This window comes from Equus przewalskii, chromosome 1, assembly GCF_037783145.1.
Source record: "Equus przewalskii isolate Varuska chromosome 1, EquPr2, whole genome shotgun sequence".
Taxonomy (NCBI): domain Eukaryota; kingdom Metazoa; phylum Chordata; class Mammalia; order Perissodactyla; family Equidae; genus Equus; species Equus przewalskii.
In genome coordinates, this window is record NC_091831.1 from 180,847,419 (window position 1) to 180,864,671 (window position 17,253).

The 17,253-nt window shown below is 35.0% G+C and overlaps 1 protein-coding gene across 6 annotated transcripts in view; it reads right to left on the reverse strand.

Annotated features, from left to right (window-relative positions):
• MDGA2 (MAM domain containing glycosylphosphatidylinositol anchor 2) overlaps positions 1-17,253 on the reverse strand; it is a 783,360-nt gene that overhangs the window by 176,071 nt on the left and 590,036 nt on the right. For all 6 annotated transcript variants that reach the window (XM_070630080.1, XM_070630101.1, XM_070630087.1 and 3 more), the window contains one exon: positions 7,579-7,872. In XM_070630080.1, the coding sequence (XP_070486181.1) occupies positions 7,579-7,872 (294 nt within the window). The remainder of the gene's footprint in view (positions 1-7,578; positions 7,873-17,253) is intronic.

A 17,253-nucleotide genomic window follows, 5' to 3' on the forward strand; every position in this document is an offset into this window, starting at 1 on the left:
TGTCAGTTCTTTCCACCATTCTGTTAAAACTGGCTGGTTCCTATGTCACTTTTTGCATAGGTGCTGATAATAAAACTTTTAATGGATAAGTTTTTCTAAACATTAAACTATGGTTGTATCTACATTGAGACAGCACCAGAGATGGAACAAGAAAAACAAATATATGCATTTATTTTCTTTATGTGATCCATATGGTGGATGAACTGAGCCTCTTTCCAGGTGATCTGTGCTCGACTGCCCATATCTGTGCTCTACACTGAGATAGTCTTTAGAAAGGGCGAGATGCTATTTTCTTTGACAGTCTGCTTAGCTGGTTGTCTACCCTGCTATCTTCTCTGGAAGAGGGAGAGAAGCAGGAGCAAAGAGATTGCCCAGCATGGCAGGAGCAGTTCAGCTAAAGTGAATTCATCCTGAAGACTTTCTGCAAAATAGCACATGCACTTGGGAAGTTCAATTTTCGAATACTCAGGAGTAATACAAAAATAAAATGTTTAAACAAATCTGTTTCCAAGGCACCTCCATTATAATTCCTCATTAAATCCACTGGGGAATGAGGTAAGATGTATTTATATGTTGACTTTAAATAAAAATTCTGGAGTTTATTTTATACAGTTTAAATTGTACACCATCTTACAAGAATATTGTCTCTTCTTTTTAAAGAAAAGATCTTAACTATGTGGGAGAGTGGAAAGGTAGGATGGGAGAAAACAGCATAAACATTAACGTTTTCAAAATATTAACATTGCCTCAGGGTTTAGTTGTCAGTATTTCTAATAACTGCTGCAAACAGCAAAAGAATGAATATGGCCATTTGATTCAAATAAAGGAATGCTGTGTAATAAATGCGGAATTTATTTAATAAATAAATTTATTTAATAATCATTAATAATCATTATATTTAATGATCATTAACACTAAAATATGAAAAATGAATGCTTAAAATATTATTTTCTAAGTCAACTTAAAAACTTTTCCCTAAGCTACATTCTAGTTGAGTATATTACACAGTTTCGCAGTGGGAAGATGAAATTAAGAATTTCTTACCAAGCAGAGTTTTCACTTTAAACTTTGCCCAGGTACAGAGATCCCAAAAAAGTGTCAAGTAATCAAGAATCTACAAATTTGACAAGTGTTGTGGTGCTAGAAATGTAAGACTTGCCTTGGCTTTCAAAGAGCTTAAATTCTAGAAGGCATGGGGCAACAACCGTTATTAAAAAACAGTAAAATAGAGCATAGGAGGAATGACTTTTGAAAGCAAAACAATGGATCCTTTACATGAAAATATACCAGAACTTACATATTAAAGTGCTAATCAGAATAATTTCCATTTTGTGCTACAGGGTAGGCAATGTTCTAGTTAGTCTGCAAAATTGTTTTAAATAAATACTAACTTACAATTGGGAAGCATTTTTTTCTTTTTGGAAGTAAGAAAAGCAAAACTCAGATAAATCAAGATATGTGCTAAGGGCCATACATACAGTTTTAAATTAAACAAGGAGGCTATGGGATTGAGGTGGCTCTAACACCTTGGTGGCTACAGAAGCAACCCAAAACCTAAGCCGATAAATGACTCAAGGCTCCGAAATTGAAACAGAAGGGCAACCAATCGCAAACAGCCAACTCCGCTTTAAGCTAGAAACAATCAATAATTTCCTTACGTTGCTTCTGGCTCTTCCCTCGCCAGCTCCTGTCGGTGGGTAGAGTGTTCCTAATCATGTCTGTTTGGCACTGCCTGAAGAGAATCAATTTTTGCTCAAATAAACTCTTAAAATTTTTACTGTGCCTCAGATTATCTTTTAACAATAGTAATAAGTGATAAAAGCTAGGATTTTCTAGGTCAAAGAAAATTCTTCAAGTGAACGCTCTCTTCAAAGTTATCATCCTTACAGAGGCAGTGGTTATATAATCATGACGTTGTTATTACCTAAAAAATATTGAAAATAACCTTGAACTTACCATCTATGTTTCTGACAGTCTTTTGAATAACCCCAAAGGTAAGTTTTCAAATTGTGAGGGTGAATTTATTAAATGAGAGTAATCCAAAGTCTACTGGAACCAAGTCATTTTAGTGAAAGGAGTGAATCCAATTAGATAATAAAAATTTGGTATGAAAACAATAACAATCATTACAAGTATTTCTTTGTGTTGCTCAAACTAACTCTAAAGGTAATTTTACAAGACAGTTTTGAGGAAGGCAATGGTCAAATAATAAGCAATGATTTTGAAAGAAGTATATCATCTAATGCATATGTTCATAAGGAAGTTCTCCTTTGAAGGCCTAAGTTGTCTTGTGCACACTCAACACCAGTGTCCATAGGACTATCAAAGAGGGCCCTTCTCAGTCACCAAGAGGCTTTCTAATGGGGTGGGACTTAGCCAGGACTAAAATGGGAAAAAGCAGCTGAAGAATTGGTGGGAAGTGGAGAAAGGAGGACGAGGAGCTTAGCTAAAGAGAATCACCAAGTTGATGAGTGTAAGATGGGATGGGCTGAATTCTTTTGGAAAATAGGAAACAAATCTGGAGAAGCAGGGCTTTCCAGACTACTGAGCTGGAAGTCACTTTATTGCTCTGCTAGTAAGTTAACATTCTTGTCCATTCACTTATAAATTCCTTCAATAACCTTTAAAATCTCCCTGTGTGAATATGGCAAATGGCTCCCTTGTTTCCTCTCTTATCAATAGTTACCTTGTCTCTCATATAGCTTTAGATTAATCTCTAGTCACACTGTTATTTTCAGAGGAATTTTGCTTTTTTAAAATCCAAAAAGTAGTTACATTCACTCAAAACAGTCATTCTATACATCTCAACACTACAGAAAATTACTCAGTAATTTAACAATAATGAGCATATATGTTACAGTACATTCCAGTCTGTTGTTAATTTCCTTTTTCTTTAGAATATCCATGATATTCTACTTTGGTAGAATACACATTTTGATTGAAAGTCCTTAATACACACTCTTCACTAAATTTCTTGAGGAAAAGAGTGAGCAATAAAGTCCTGATCTGTGGCTCCGTCCTCTTCACTCAATTTGGTCTTGCTTTGGAAACAAATAAAGCACATGGGTTTCTCAACAGCCTCGAGTATTTTCTTTTATAACTTTCCTTCATTTGGAAGCTAGAACTTGTAAGTAGTGTATGAAATCTCATTTAAAGATAGCTGAAAGACCCTTACTTAATACAATTTAATACTACCATCAGTCTTTGGTTTTTAGTGTATATTTTATACCTCACAACAGAAATACCTTATCTTTAATGTCGGGGCAGCAAATGCGCATACATATACAATGAAGCTTGAACGACAAAAGTGACATTCACTGCAGTGTGTCTTCTCCAGCTGATTTTCAAGGAAATCAAAATATATTCACTTTTTCAGAATATACTCACTGTACTAAGAGATTTTGCCAGTGTTTTGAGATGAAACCGTTTAAAGGATAAGCTTTTATTAAAAAGAAAATATTATGGTTTATGAAATTAAATTGATAGCATGCAATATTATAAGCTTAAGTATACTTATATAATACAAATATAAGGATAAGAAAAACAATAATTTCTTTTAGGAGGACAATAGGTATATCTTAGTCTCTTCATTTAATATACATATTTGAATATATTCATCCAGCGGCATTTTTATTTAATCAATATTCAAATGATCAGTAGTCTAATGAATAAAAAATTGCCTTTATATTGTTACTTTCTTCAAGAAATTGTTCTATTTTTGTTCAATAAGCTCTATACAAACCACAGTTTTCAAATGATATGAATCAATGAACAGATATTTATTTTCAATGATTCTATTCTAATGCCGCTTCAAATAAAAATGAACGAGAAAGTTGACAAAAGAATTGTTATATAGTTCCAAAAACATGTGAATGAAATTAAGCAATGGCTGAAAACTTGAAGGACTGTTGTTAAAACTTTACCTTGTACTTTGCAGTTTCATCTAGCAATTTTTTAAAATTTAGATTAATTTGAAACCAATACTTTTTCAAAATCTTACGTTTATATTCGCAACTTCCTATTCTGGTGCATATCATTTGTGGTAATTGGCAATTGTAGAAGTCAAAAATATTGTAGAATAAATTTTGCTTTCCAGGAATGAGCAATGTGCACAAGAATTTAATAATTTACACTATTTCATTATGGAGATTAAGCTACTCTTAACAGGATATAGAACAGCGTAAAATACCTCTAGGCTTCTGTCACTAGCTAAATCGCTCACTATCTACACATTTTAAGAGGCAAATCAATTGGAGATAGTAAATAATTCAAAAAGTTTTAATAAAATGATTGCTTTAAAATTTTAACTTGACATTAGCCAAGCATAAATCTAATTTGTAGATTTAGAACATTAAACTAAGTGGACTGTTCCATTATTTATATAAGATGGAAATATATATATACTATTTCTTTTTAGGCCTTTATAGTCTACACTCATCACAGTCCTACATTCAACCACTCCTGTGCTCCTGTTGATTGGTTATTGTTTATTTGGACACAAGTAAAACTAAACAAGGAAAAAACTGTGCCTAGGAGATACCAGATTTTTTTTGTTTGTTTCTTATTTATTATGATCATCACTTTTTTATTATTTTACATTTCAAAACAGATAAAATTATATATAAATAAATGTGTGTGTGACTACACATACACATTGCATGAGCATGTGTGGAAAACAGATCGTCTCAGAATCTGTCAAGGGAATAAACATTTTAAGAAAGGAGATCTTAATAAACTAAAGTGCAGGGATCAAGTCCTGTAAAAGGTATTTCATAAGAGTTAGAACAACTTGACATCTTCTTCCTTCACCCACTTGAGCACTTTCAGATATCAACCTATATGCAACAAGTTTTCAAGTACTTCTGCAACCTGAATAAGAAAAACCAGTCATGCAAGAAGTATGCAAAGTATATATTCTTATTCCATTTGTTAGCGTAACTTACATTTACTCAATACATTTACTGAATAGCTATAATGTAAAATATATTATGCCTGCAATACAAAATATATAAAGCATAGCTTGTTAGCTGAAACTATGTAACGAATTGCTGAAGATGATATAAACACATGCACGTACATGTGTGCATATGTTTGAAATAACTTAATATTTTATATTCCATATGAATACTTTTTCCATGTAGCATGGCTGTCCAAGTTAAGCACAAATACCATACTTTTAAGAAATCAATATACCAGAATGTTTACCTCATTTGGAGACAGCTGAAAATATTAAATATTAATATTTATAATAATACTAAAATAATATTAAAAATAGTATCAGAATTCCAGCATTATTAGTTTTGCAGGAATAAGCCTTAGGTACGCATGCAGGCTGGACCTGCTAGCAGGAATTATGTGCCTGAAAAATCAACGTTTGATTTCTCAGAAATATTCCGTAGTTGTTGCCAGTGATTTGTACCTGGCAAATGCTCAGATACATAACGAGATTCTTCAGAAGAGTTGGGAATACATGAAAGGGAGCTTCTTGAAAGACTTCATGGCATCCTCACCTGGCTGACAAGACTGCTGGCATCCAGCTGTCTTCCTGACAGGCCTGGGAAGCCAGCCTCTGAGAGCAAGTGCTGTTAGATTACAACCCCCAACCCCACCACGCTCTGTGACGTCATCTTGGGATGCAGATCTTTTTTACATACATTAAATGAACTAGACTTTGCTTATATCTATGGTGTCTTTTTAGTCAATTACATCCTGTGACACTAGAGACAATTGTGCCAGTAGTTATTTTCATCCACTATTTTTGAATCTTAAAATCTTGTGCTGAATTTAACACTTCCTATGGGACTTATTAAGGAGTAAATAAAAAAAAAAAACTCCTCAATAGAATTCTGGAGGTTAGTATATTCTATGGAGATTGGAAATCCTGGTTCTTGAAAATTCCCTAGCGCCACTGGGTTCCACAGCTTTCCTTTGTATCGCAGCTTCCTGGAGAGGTGTGAGCAGAGTGAAAACTAATTGCCCTAAGAGCCTTGGGGACACTGAAGCTTGGGCAGACTCCGGAGGAAGCACAGAATCCTGTGATCACCAACAAGGAGTGCTCATAATCCTTTCAACTTCCTCTGTGGTCACTTGAAGGTGTTTCTTTTTTTTTGGAGAAATAAGGAGAGGTTTCTCTTATTCTTTTTTCTTTCTGAAACCTGTTTTCACATGAACCTCCCACCTATGAACTTTCTGTCATGTGTATAAAGGCCAGCAAGGAAAAAAGCAATACTGAAGGTCTGAATTGAACTTGCTATCTAAAAGTTGCGTTATTTGGAGAAAAAACTAGTAATCAATTGGAAATCAGGCAAAGTATTTGACAAATATCAGTTTGTACATTTATAGGACAAATAGCATACTGGAATTGAGTTTCCTTAGAAGAGGGACGGAGAAAGGTTGAGTAGCATCCAGAACCTTGCTCTTGTCCCCCTTCCCAACACACCTTACACAGAAATGCATTTGTTGTTATCAGTCACAAACGTAATCCTTCCATATCTCAATTATTCTTTCAAATTTAAAGTCAGATAATTCTATCTGCCAACATCCTTAAGTCTAATATAAAAATAGACATTTATGGAATAAATTCTATTTTCCATTTTCTGAGTTACAGAAGAACCACAGAAAGAAAACAACAACATTGCTTATTGAAGTCTATAGTTTCATCTAACTCATTCATTTTTTTCAAGACTTTGCCACCTTGTATTTAACAGAGAGTATATCAATTAACATTCACACCAGCACTACTGGAGTTTGAACAGATCTTGTTTAGTTTGCTTCTCCTCTTTCAGCAATGTTCGCACCACCTGCCATCCGAATTACCAAGGCATCCTCTAATAACCCAACACCAGCGACATCATCAAACTTCTTCTCAGATTTATGAATTTAGGTAGTCTTAATACTGAACGCAAATACAAAGCACATGATGTCTACAATTCTTTTTGTTAGAATTGTAACTGATTTCAATAAAAATACTTAAAAATCTTTCACATTCAATCCTCACAGTGAAACAGTTATCTCTTGAGAAAGTCAAGTGAAAATTCAGCACCTAATACCTGCCTGAATTATCTCAATATTAGTAGATAATTAAGCAATCTACTATTGCAACCTCAGATACGCAAACATAGATTTCAATGATCAAGTCTTCACAATTTAAGCAAAGGGATGCCTTAAAATAGGTGGATAATTTGGACAAAGGGCACACAATTGCCTGAAGTAGAAACAGGAACTGTGAAAACAAAAGAGTATTATAATCTGAATGAGCAGTTACTTCCAGTTTCCACTCTGCTTCATTGCACACGGCCAGTTTTTAACCATTAGGTTTGTTGATTCTTTGGCATTAACTAACCACCCAACACCATCATAATCATCACACACACACTAATAGAATTCTTTTCTACTGCTGGGCATTAGTTCAAGTAATAAGCAGATTTAGGGAAAATTATAGTTTAAATTGGGTAGCAATAATGTAGAAATATTTTATCCTAATCCAATTCCAAAAGTCACCTCATTTTACTGGTAGAATAGTGGTATCATTTCTTCCCTGGTCCCCCACAAGAAACACAAAGAAAAAAATGTACTTACACTGCACGATGAGCTGCACCAAGGCTTCTCTTGGTTTCACATTAAATCCATTGTACTGGCTGGTCTGACATCTGTACATTCCTGACATCTCCCTAGACACATTCACGATCCTCAGTGTTCCGTCATAACTCTCCATTTGCATTGACCCATCAGGCATTGCGACTTCCTTATCCGCTCTAGACCAAAGGATGATGGGTTTAGGTTTTCCAGTTACTTGACATTGCAGTTCTATTGTATCTCCTTCTCTGGTGACCAAAGGTGATTTTTCCTGTGGAACAGTCAGATTGGGTGGAACTTGAAATGGGAAAAAGAAAATTTTTCAAGGTTAGTATAAACTGGTAAAGCATATTCAAACACAGAAAATCATAAGGAAACAATTTCTGCTGGTTGAAGAAATGTGGACAATTCAGATGAATAAAATTATAGAGACCTTGGGAATAAATGGCACATATTCTCCCTTAGAATATTCTGAATTGTTTTCACAGAACTCCCTCAAATCAGGTCTTCAAACATTAGCAAAATAAATAAAGCATTAAATTGGACCTGAATGGCCAACATAAGAACAATCTACTCATTGACTTGCCATTCTCAGCCATTAACTGGGTCTTTAATATCTGCCTTTCATGGAAGAGAGGTCGCGCTTGCTGAGGGTAGGATTCCCCTTTCAGTCTTCCGCGTCCTCTGTTGTTGCCGCTTACCCAAGGATGCCGTAAGAGGGGGTAAGAGGCATTGTAGACTGTAGACGTAGCAGACACACTAAACACGAGTAGCAGGAAAGGAGAAAGGACAACCTTTGATACAAATCAGAAGTTTTGACTCTGGTTTAGAAACTTGCCAAATTGCTAATGTTTAGGGTTTGCTTTCTCCCTAGTGGAAATGGAATGGAGGAATTGACTGCAATGCCACACTGACAATCCACTGTATTCTTCTCTTTTGGACTTTTAATATTTTTTGACATTTAAATTTCATAGAATTTCACGTTAAGACATTTCGAGATCATTGTAAATAGTTTGTCATGGTGTCGCCACTATTTCTGTAAAATTAAGTTTAGGTGAATTTTCAGAAATATATTTCAATGATATAAGAATTATAATTTTCTCAAGTGAAGATAATTTCTGATTTCAATGAAGATATTTCTGAGAAAATTAGATTGATTTTACCGGAATTTACTTGACTGTGCTGGAATATATTTATGTTAGGGTTTAGTGAAAAACATGAACCAATATGAGGTAAGTACTACCCAATCAGTTTTCTTACGAACAATATAACCTGTTCCATTGGAAGACTTTTCTTATACAAATGTATACGAATTCAAATGTATTTATGCAATAGAACATATATCAAAAAAGCATGGGCTACATTAGAATGCCAGAATAAGAACAACCAGAAATATATGAATAATTCTATCCTTCCAATAAAAGTCATATGCTCCCTTTGGAGGCAGTGCTGCAGATGGATGAAAAGGCAAAGGATTTAGTCTCTCTCCTAGCATTACTGTGCTCCAGCGCCCAGGAACCAAAACAAACATAATTAATTTTTCAATTATCTTTCAACTAATGTTGAAATGCTGTTTCTCTTATTTCACACACAGAAAAATAAATTCACTTCCAAAGTGATACGAGAATTCAAGTTATTTTGCTACTTAAGTATCTTCATGTCTAGTTTTTCACTTAATTCTTCCGTTTACTTCTTATTTTAAAAAACTAGTTAAATAACACATAGCGTCTTGGAAATTAGAAAATGTGAAACGTGAACCACCACCTTCTTGAAGTACATATACACATTCTAAGAACTGGCATTAACAAAATACATGTTTAAAAATGGCTGCATTTTAAAATCCTACATGGTTACATAATTCATTCTTGTCAATCTAAACAATTAAATGATTTAGTTAAATAACTTGGGGTTTTTTGAAGTGAAACTCAAGGGAATAACGCAATTCTAAGCAGCATTTTCTAACAAGAGGATGGAAAAGAAGCTGCGATTTTTATTGCCCCTCCAGGAGAAAGGACACAGAGTAACAGCAGTAACCTCAGCAGTTAACATTAATTATGCCCCTACTGTGGCACAGTGGGGGATTTTACATTTGCATTTCATTTCTTTGATGATCCTAAAGATCAATTACTTAATATTGAAGTTTAACAGAAGAAAACATTGAGAATAAGAGAGAATGAATTCTTTGATTTGAAAAAAATTCAAATTGAGGCCAATTTATAGTGGGTGGCCAACGTAGAGACCTGACCCCTGAAGCTGGCTTCAGTAAACTTCTGCAGCTGGAGGGAATAACTGGAGTTAGCAGTGGGCTCCTCTCCTCCTGCTCATGACCACTCTGTTCCTAGGGGCAAATCGGACCAGTTCCCCTGCCCATCTCTTGGTCACTGTCTCAGGGACAATAAGAAAGAGTCAAAGTAGAAATGTGAGGGGGTAAATACATATTTTGCACATATAATATAGCATGCCTTATATATCTATGTCTTAAATATCTGTATTGATCTATGTTAGAATATTTCTCATATATAAGTCAAAACTGCTTATAAAATACACCAATTAAAATAAATTTCCAAATTTTGATAAATGTATGTGAAATAAATGAAAAGAAATTATGAATTAAAAGATTATTTAGTAGAGTGTTATTATGTGAAATCTCCTATCCTCTTCTCTTCCAGGAACAAGCCACGTGACCTTAGCCAAGCTTAACCACTCTGGATATTAATTTCTTCATTTTTGAAACTATGCATTTGTACTTCATAAGCCCCATCGTTATTAATGTCCTGACTATAGGAACAAATAGTAAAACGTCAAAGATAGAAATGGTGCTAAATGAAAGTATTTATTTCCTGACTTAAGATAAATATTCAAAGATCTTATTAGGCCATTCTAATAAAAACACATCCTTGACTAGCTGCATTTTTTAAAGTTTTATGATGACAAATAGTTCAAAAATTCTCTGTAAATTTGTTTATGTTATTCATTTATTTAGATAAACTTTCTTCCCTATCTAATAAAAATTACAGAAACATAAAACTCAGTTTTAATCTAGGTAAATTCCAAATAGATTTTTTTAATAAATTAGATCCGTTTTTGCTAAATAGCAGAGCCTAATTAAAGTATAGTTTATTTTCCATCTCTTCCATGAGGCCTTTTAAATCTTGAAATCAGAGTTAATCCTTTGGTTGCAAATCTCTTGGTCAAGAAGAGCTTACAACTTCTCAAGGTTTTCATAGGCTCCTCTCTCTCTGTCCACATTAAATTTTCCTTTCTCTAGAATTCTATACTCAACTCTCTTAATTATTATATAAATTTTTCTGTTAAGAGATCCCCTTTGTTCTCACAAATTTCTCTCTGTTTTATATGTTGATAATACGAATTCTAACTTTATCCCAAGGCTAAGATTGCAGCCTATTTCTAGCTTCCCAAAGTCTTTCAAATCCCCACATCTAAGCACTATTTATTTCTTGACTTAGTTGTGAGTTAATTATCAACACACCTCATCTGTTGATTAAAAACCACAGTTTTCTTTGTTTTACCATTTCTTCTTCCTCACCACTTCCAATCAGCTGCTTTGTTCCTCTATCAAAGGTCTCTCATATCTGTCTGTCTTTTCATGGCTATCGGTTGATTTCCTGGTAGATGTTGTCACTCTCTCCTCTTGTGACAGTGTCCTAAGTGGACTCTCGTCCTTAGTCTAATTCTTCCAGGCCCCTGTCACAAGCTTTATCACCATAAACACAATTCTGTTCACATCACTAGGAAAACTACAGCCCTCATTGAGAGTGCTCATCATAATATTGCTTTAATAAAAAAAAAAATTGAAAACAGGCTGACAGATTTATTAAATGAACCCTGGTACAGTCGCACAATAGAATATGATGCAGTCTTTTTCAATGGTAATGTACTAGATCTACATTTATTGATAAAGATATTTATATTGTTAAGCAAGAAAAGGATGCAAGTGAATAGCATGATTAGCTATACCCACTGTTAATAAGTGAGTAAAACATGTCACTGAGCAGTACGAACAGCAGTATCGAATTTTTACATAAAAACTGAGTATGCCAATGGATGTTAAGAAGGAGCTCCTTCAAGGGGAGAACATGTATGATTCATCGTCATATTGTCAGCATCCACCACTCCATTTCACACGTGATGGGAACTCAGTAAAAACTTTTACATTGAATGTACAAATTAAGACTGTGAGGCACCTGTGCCCTGATTCAGGGAAGAGAGGGAGACTCACACGGGGAAAAATCCAGAGGAACACAAAGCCCAAAAGGTACTAGACCAAAACACTAACAGTGGTTCTCTCTGGGTGTGGGGTTATTGGCAAATTTTATTTTCTCTGTATATTTTCCTTCATTTTTACTCTTCTACAATATGTGCAATGCACATCAGCATATTGCCTGCTCTAAGAAGCCCAGAGAAACTTAAAATAAAAAGCAACCTATTTTCCAAAGCTCATTTGATGAAAAGTCCACTTTTTAATAACACAAATGTATCACTCTGGGCATGGTGTTCTGGACAACATAGCCTGAGAAGTGCTCCTCTAGACTTGCTCACTCCTATAACCCTCATTCAGGTGCAATCTCACCAACAAGAGCCCCTCAGGGCCCTTGAGCCACCAGCTCTTTCTCACACTCTACATGTGCGGGCCTCGCTGTCTTCCAGAACCCCTGCTGCCCTGCGTGCTGAGATTGAGTGACCACTTTTATGATTACTTCGCCCATCGCTAGGCCGAGTTGGTTGTGCTCTCTTCCCGACCATGTGTTACGCTGTACACCCATTCAACCTGCACTCCTGGCTTTGCCCGATATTTTCTCTATGTCTGTATCCCTGACCAGACAGCTCCTTGAAGGCACAGACTTCTTTCTCTGTCGCTGAAACCTGCTGCCCTGTTTTCGCGCTTGGCACAGACAGGAAGTCACGAAACAATTGAGGAAGGAAGGGAGGGAGAGGGCGAGAAGGGTAAGAAAGTAAAAGGACAGAAACCATGAACATAAGAGATGTAACATAAAAGATATAAATCCTGAACATTTTAGAACAGAAATGATAAATAACAACGAAATGTAATCCTACAATTAGTTGCCCATACAAGTTGCAGAATCTTCTGGAAAATATATTGTTAGTAAGGATTTCAGATGCAGTGGATCTTGAGATGTGTGGGTTATCTGAGAGAGTTAAGAAAAAAAGATGCTTCTAATTTTCCTTTTCTTTCTCTTTTCATTTAAAGATTCAGACAAGCTATAAATTAAAAACAATGACAACAACAACAGAGGAAAGGGTCCATTTGAGGATATACCATTTAATTTTGTCATGATATTTTTATGTCCTTCTCTAATCAACGAAATTATTTTTTCTTAAAATATTGTCCCCAAAAGAAGTGAACTTCTTTTATTAAAAAATAAATTTAAAATCTTTAAATTTACAAAAAATTAAGTCTCACAATGGAGAGATTAGATTAAGTAGAAAAATGTGAAATGTCTGCACCTTATGAGATCCACATTTATTCCTAATGTACTTGCTAGAAAAAAGTCCTTCCAAATAAAAACATAAAGACACCTTCTCTGACTTATAGTGTGTAGACTGCCCTTACTTTGATTTTTCTTATCTGAAACACTATGTAGGAGATGCTATCATCAGAGAAACTTGAAAAACATGATACTGCATCAACATTTCTCCTTCTAAAGATAAAGAAATAGACAAGTGATTTGAACAAACTGGTTTTCTGTCAACTCTTCCATTGTATTACAGATCATAAAATAAAACAGGTACAGAAAATGAAAATGTTTTCATTTCTTCATAGGGAAGGAAGCTGAGGAGGTTTCACCTTTAGTCTTTACTCAGAAAATGGCTAATTTTTCTAACTCAAAAGAATGCGGGAGAAGGATACTTCATCTGAACTATGTGAGACAATATCATGCTGTGTGAAACAAAGACATCAGAATATGTTTATTGTGGACCTGTTGGTTTAAAATATATAAATAATTACAGTGCACTTTAATAGTAGATATTGAAACAAAAGACATATTCCATTTAGTATAAAAATCATAATAAGTAAAATAATAAGTAGAATTGTCTCCAGAAGAACAATCAGACTCATATCTTCAAGAATCCTAAAATAAGTATAGCACTAATTTCATTATACCTTAGTTTTAGGGAGAAACAGTTTATGACACATACGTATGTTTTAAAGAAGAATGTACAATCTATATTTAAAACATAAATAAATAAATAAGATTCAAAAAAATTGTGTGTTTATGGAAGTGCCTCCAAAAAGTCAGAAATTGAGAATTCTAATGCTGACCAGATCTATATAAACAAATTTAAAAAAGTAAAACTCACGGAAATACTGAATTTGCAAATATAACTAATCCAAATAAACCAAATAGACTGCAGTTTTGAAACCTCCAGAAACAATAGGTGAGTTAAAAAAATTTACCACAGACTTGATGTCAGTTTAATCCTTGGTGATCTACTGACTCAGAGTCCAAGGTTAGCAACATCCTTATTTCAGACCACATAGTTTTTTTTTTTTTTTTTAAGATTTTATTATTTCCTTTTTCTCCTAACACCCCCTGGTACATAGTTGTATATTCTTCGTTGTGGATTCTTCTAGTTGTGGCATGTGGGACGCCGCCTCAGCGTGGCTTGACGAGCAGTGCCATGTCCGCGCCCAGGATCCGAACCAACGAAACACTGGGCTGCCTGCAGCAGAGCGCGCGAAATTAACCACTCGGCCACGGGGCCAGCCCCTCAGACCACGTAGTTTTAAAGGAAAGACAGCCTATTGCACTTGAGTGCTCTCAGTGTCTGCATCAGCGGTTCTCAGTCTCTTTTTTGCCGATCATTACAGATAGATAAGCTTTGCAAGCATGAGACATGCACATGGATATATTCAGATTTTAAGGTTTTGAGAAATCAAAAAATAACTTTACAAGGAAGTAAAAAACTAAATAGTTTGCAATTGTAACAATTATTAATGACAGATCAGTAATGACTTATAATGGACTATGGGGTGAACAAAATAAACCATTGGCTAAGTGAAATTGTCAGCATGCTTTCTGTAACTGCACTCATTTTTCTCCCACTCAAGAAAGTATATTCAGTGTAAGTGAGAATAAGATGACTACTGTAATCTATATTTTAAAATCTCCATACATGAATATTGGAAATATTCTAATCATCATGGACCTCACAGCTGATTTGAACACATCACTAAGATTGGAAATAATTGCCTTAATACATGAAACATAAAAATGCGATGCTCTGTGACCATTGGGAAATATTCGTGTGACAATGTGAGGCATATTTGAGAATTTCCTTCATCTTAAAAATAATTCCAATCCAAGTCCCAAAAATACTTTTTAAGCTAATAAGTTTAACTCATTTTCTTAATAATTATGATTCAATTAAAATACATAGTAAGGTGTGCCTGAAAGACATTGAAGGTGACAAAAGAAATCCAACGTGCTAAAGACTCCGGACTTATGGACTTGCTGATATTTCTTTCCTTTGAGAGACCATCACTGGGAATGTATAACGTTTGATGAAAGACAGCAACACCCTGCAGCTCATTTCTCATGAATGGAATAAAGACCGCCAAAAGATAATTATTAGAAACAATTCCCATTTTAGAAAATCTCAGAGAGATAATATAGTGAATTATATGATATACAGCATAAAGAATTTTTTTTCGTAGTTGTTGTTTTAAAATATGCAAAATTTCCCTGAGCTGTAGGTTAATATAATATTATATCGCAGTGCTGCATTTCCCTCTGGATTATCATCCTCTTTATAAATGAATTACTAAAATCTAATTGACTGTCTTTTCTCTTCCTAAAAAGCTCTTATCATTTCTGAATTAATCTTTCTTAAAAATCTTGTCATTCTACCATTCAAATATCTTCAGGAGGTCTTATTTTCTAGAATAGGTCTAAATTCTATCGCTTGTTTTCCATCTTACCTGCCAAATCTTATTAAGCCGTAGTGCTTCTATGAAAAGCTCTCTATTCAATTTAGGCAGGGTTTTTGTCTGCTTAACAACTTTCATTCCCAGTCCTCACCTTCCTTCTTTCTCTCCAGGAATGACTTTGCCTTCACAACACCCACTCAATGACTCTCCACTCTTTGAAGCCCCAATTGAAGACTTCTGTTGTCTTAAGTCTTCCCTGATTTCTGTATCTTTCATTGATCCTCCACGTCTCTGAACTACAGTGTGCCCAATTCACTCTACATAGACCATGACAAAATGTGCCCTCCCTCACATGTGTGGCTAAAATGTCCCAAGGTCAGCACCTGGTTTTCTCTACTTCCTCAGAAGCTCCCACACCATGTGACCTTTTAAGGTATTTTAGAGGTGCTTAATAATTTCCTGATTGATTGATGGAGCACCAAGCAAGGTTATAAGCAACCAAAGTAAGAACTCTATTGATGAATAATCACCGCTTGATTATCCAAGGCTTAATTGTCAAGTATCTGAATTTCAAGATCATTTTTCACACATGAGCTTTATTTCTAATTTAAAAAAAATACAAAAAAACCCAATGTTTCTATAGGGTTAGCATTTCTACTAGATTTTAATTTAGTCACAGCAATGACACAGGAAGGTAAAATATTGGAAGCATTTGGTTGTATTGAGCAACTTGTTCATGCTAAGGCTCCCGTCTATTAGCAGTAAAGAAAACGCTAGTTGGCTCTATGACAGATGTCCACAAGCACCCATACTCTAAGATTTGTATTACCTACGGTCTTGTGGGTAAATCATACATGAAACAGGCTCTTATTTTAAAACATGTCCTCACACCTTCTGTTTTTGTCTATGATATGAACAAGTAGAAACACACCTTCTATCACTCTTTGTAAATAAAAATTGCCTTTTTTTTTGCACTGACATCTCCCCTTTTCTTTCTTTTACTGACTCACCTATAATAAACCAGGAGATAGTAATAAAACAGGATTGACCATGTTTTACAAATCTAGCAATAGAGCAGGAAGAAAGCATGGATTAAAAACAAACGGGAGGTTAAAATACCACAGCGTTTGCATCTGGAGATTCTGAGAGGAAATGTGCATGCATACACACACACACACACACACACACACACACACACACACGGTACTTATTTTCGAAAGAGTCGGAGAAAATCTTATTACAACGGTTTTGTTAGTTGTTGGAAACATATGGGGAGAAGCAGGAACCTGGGAGGGTTTGCTACTGGAAGATGGAGGGCCATGCAGTGCCATTCAATCAGGAAAACAGGGTTGGCAGGCGACAGCTGTGGCTGCTCCGACTGCCCTCTCCCAGCAGGTGTTGCTATGGCACAGGCATAGTTTCTGAGGGATTCAACAGAACACAAAGCATGCGAGGAAAGAACAAAATGGAAAATCACTCTCTGAGTGGCATTCATATTTTTCCTGCTGCACAAGCTACAAGGCCAGTAGCAAATAAACGCAGGTTCTATTCTTGCTGCTTCATAAACAGATATGCGAATGGGACCTTAGGTTGAGGCTGCTTATGTGGCATTTGGTTAAGTTTAGTTTTCGAGTATGTTGAATTGTTACAATCATCGCATAATTTGGTTTTCTGACTGGAATTTATAATAAAATATTTTCTAGAATCTTTAAAATAAACCTTCATTAACAGAGAATTTTCTTCTAATCTGTTTGGGTAACCATATG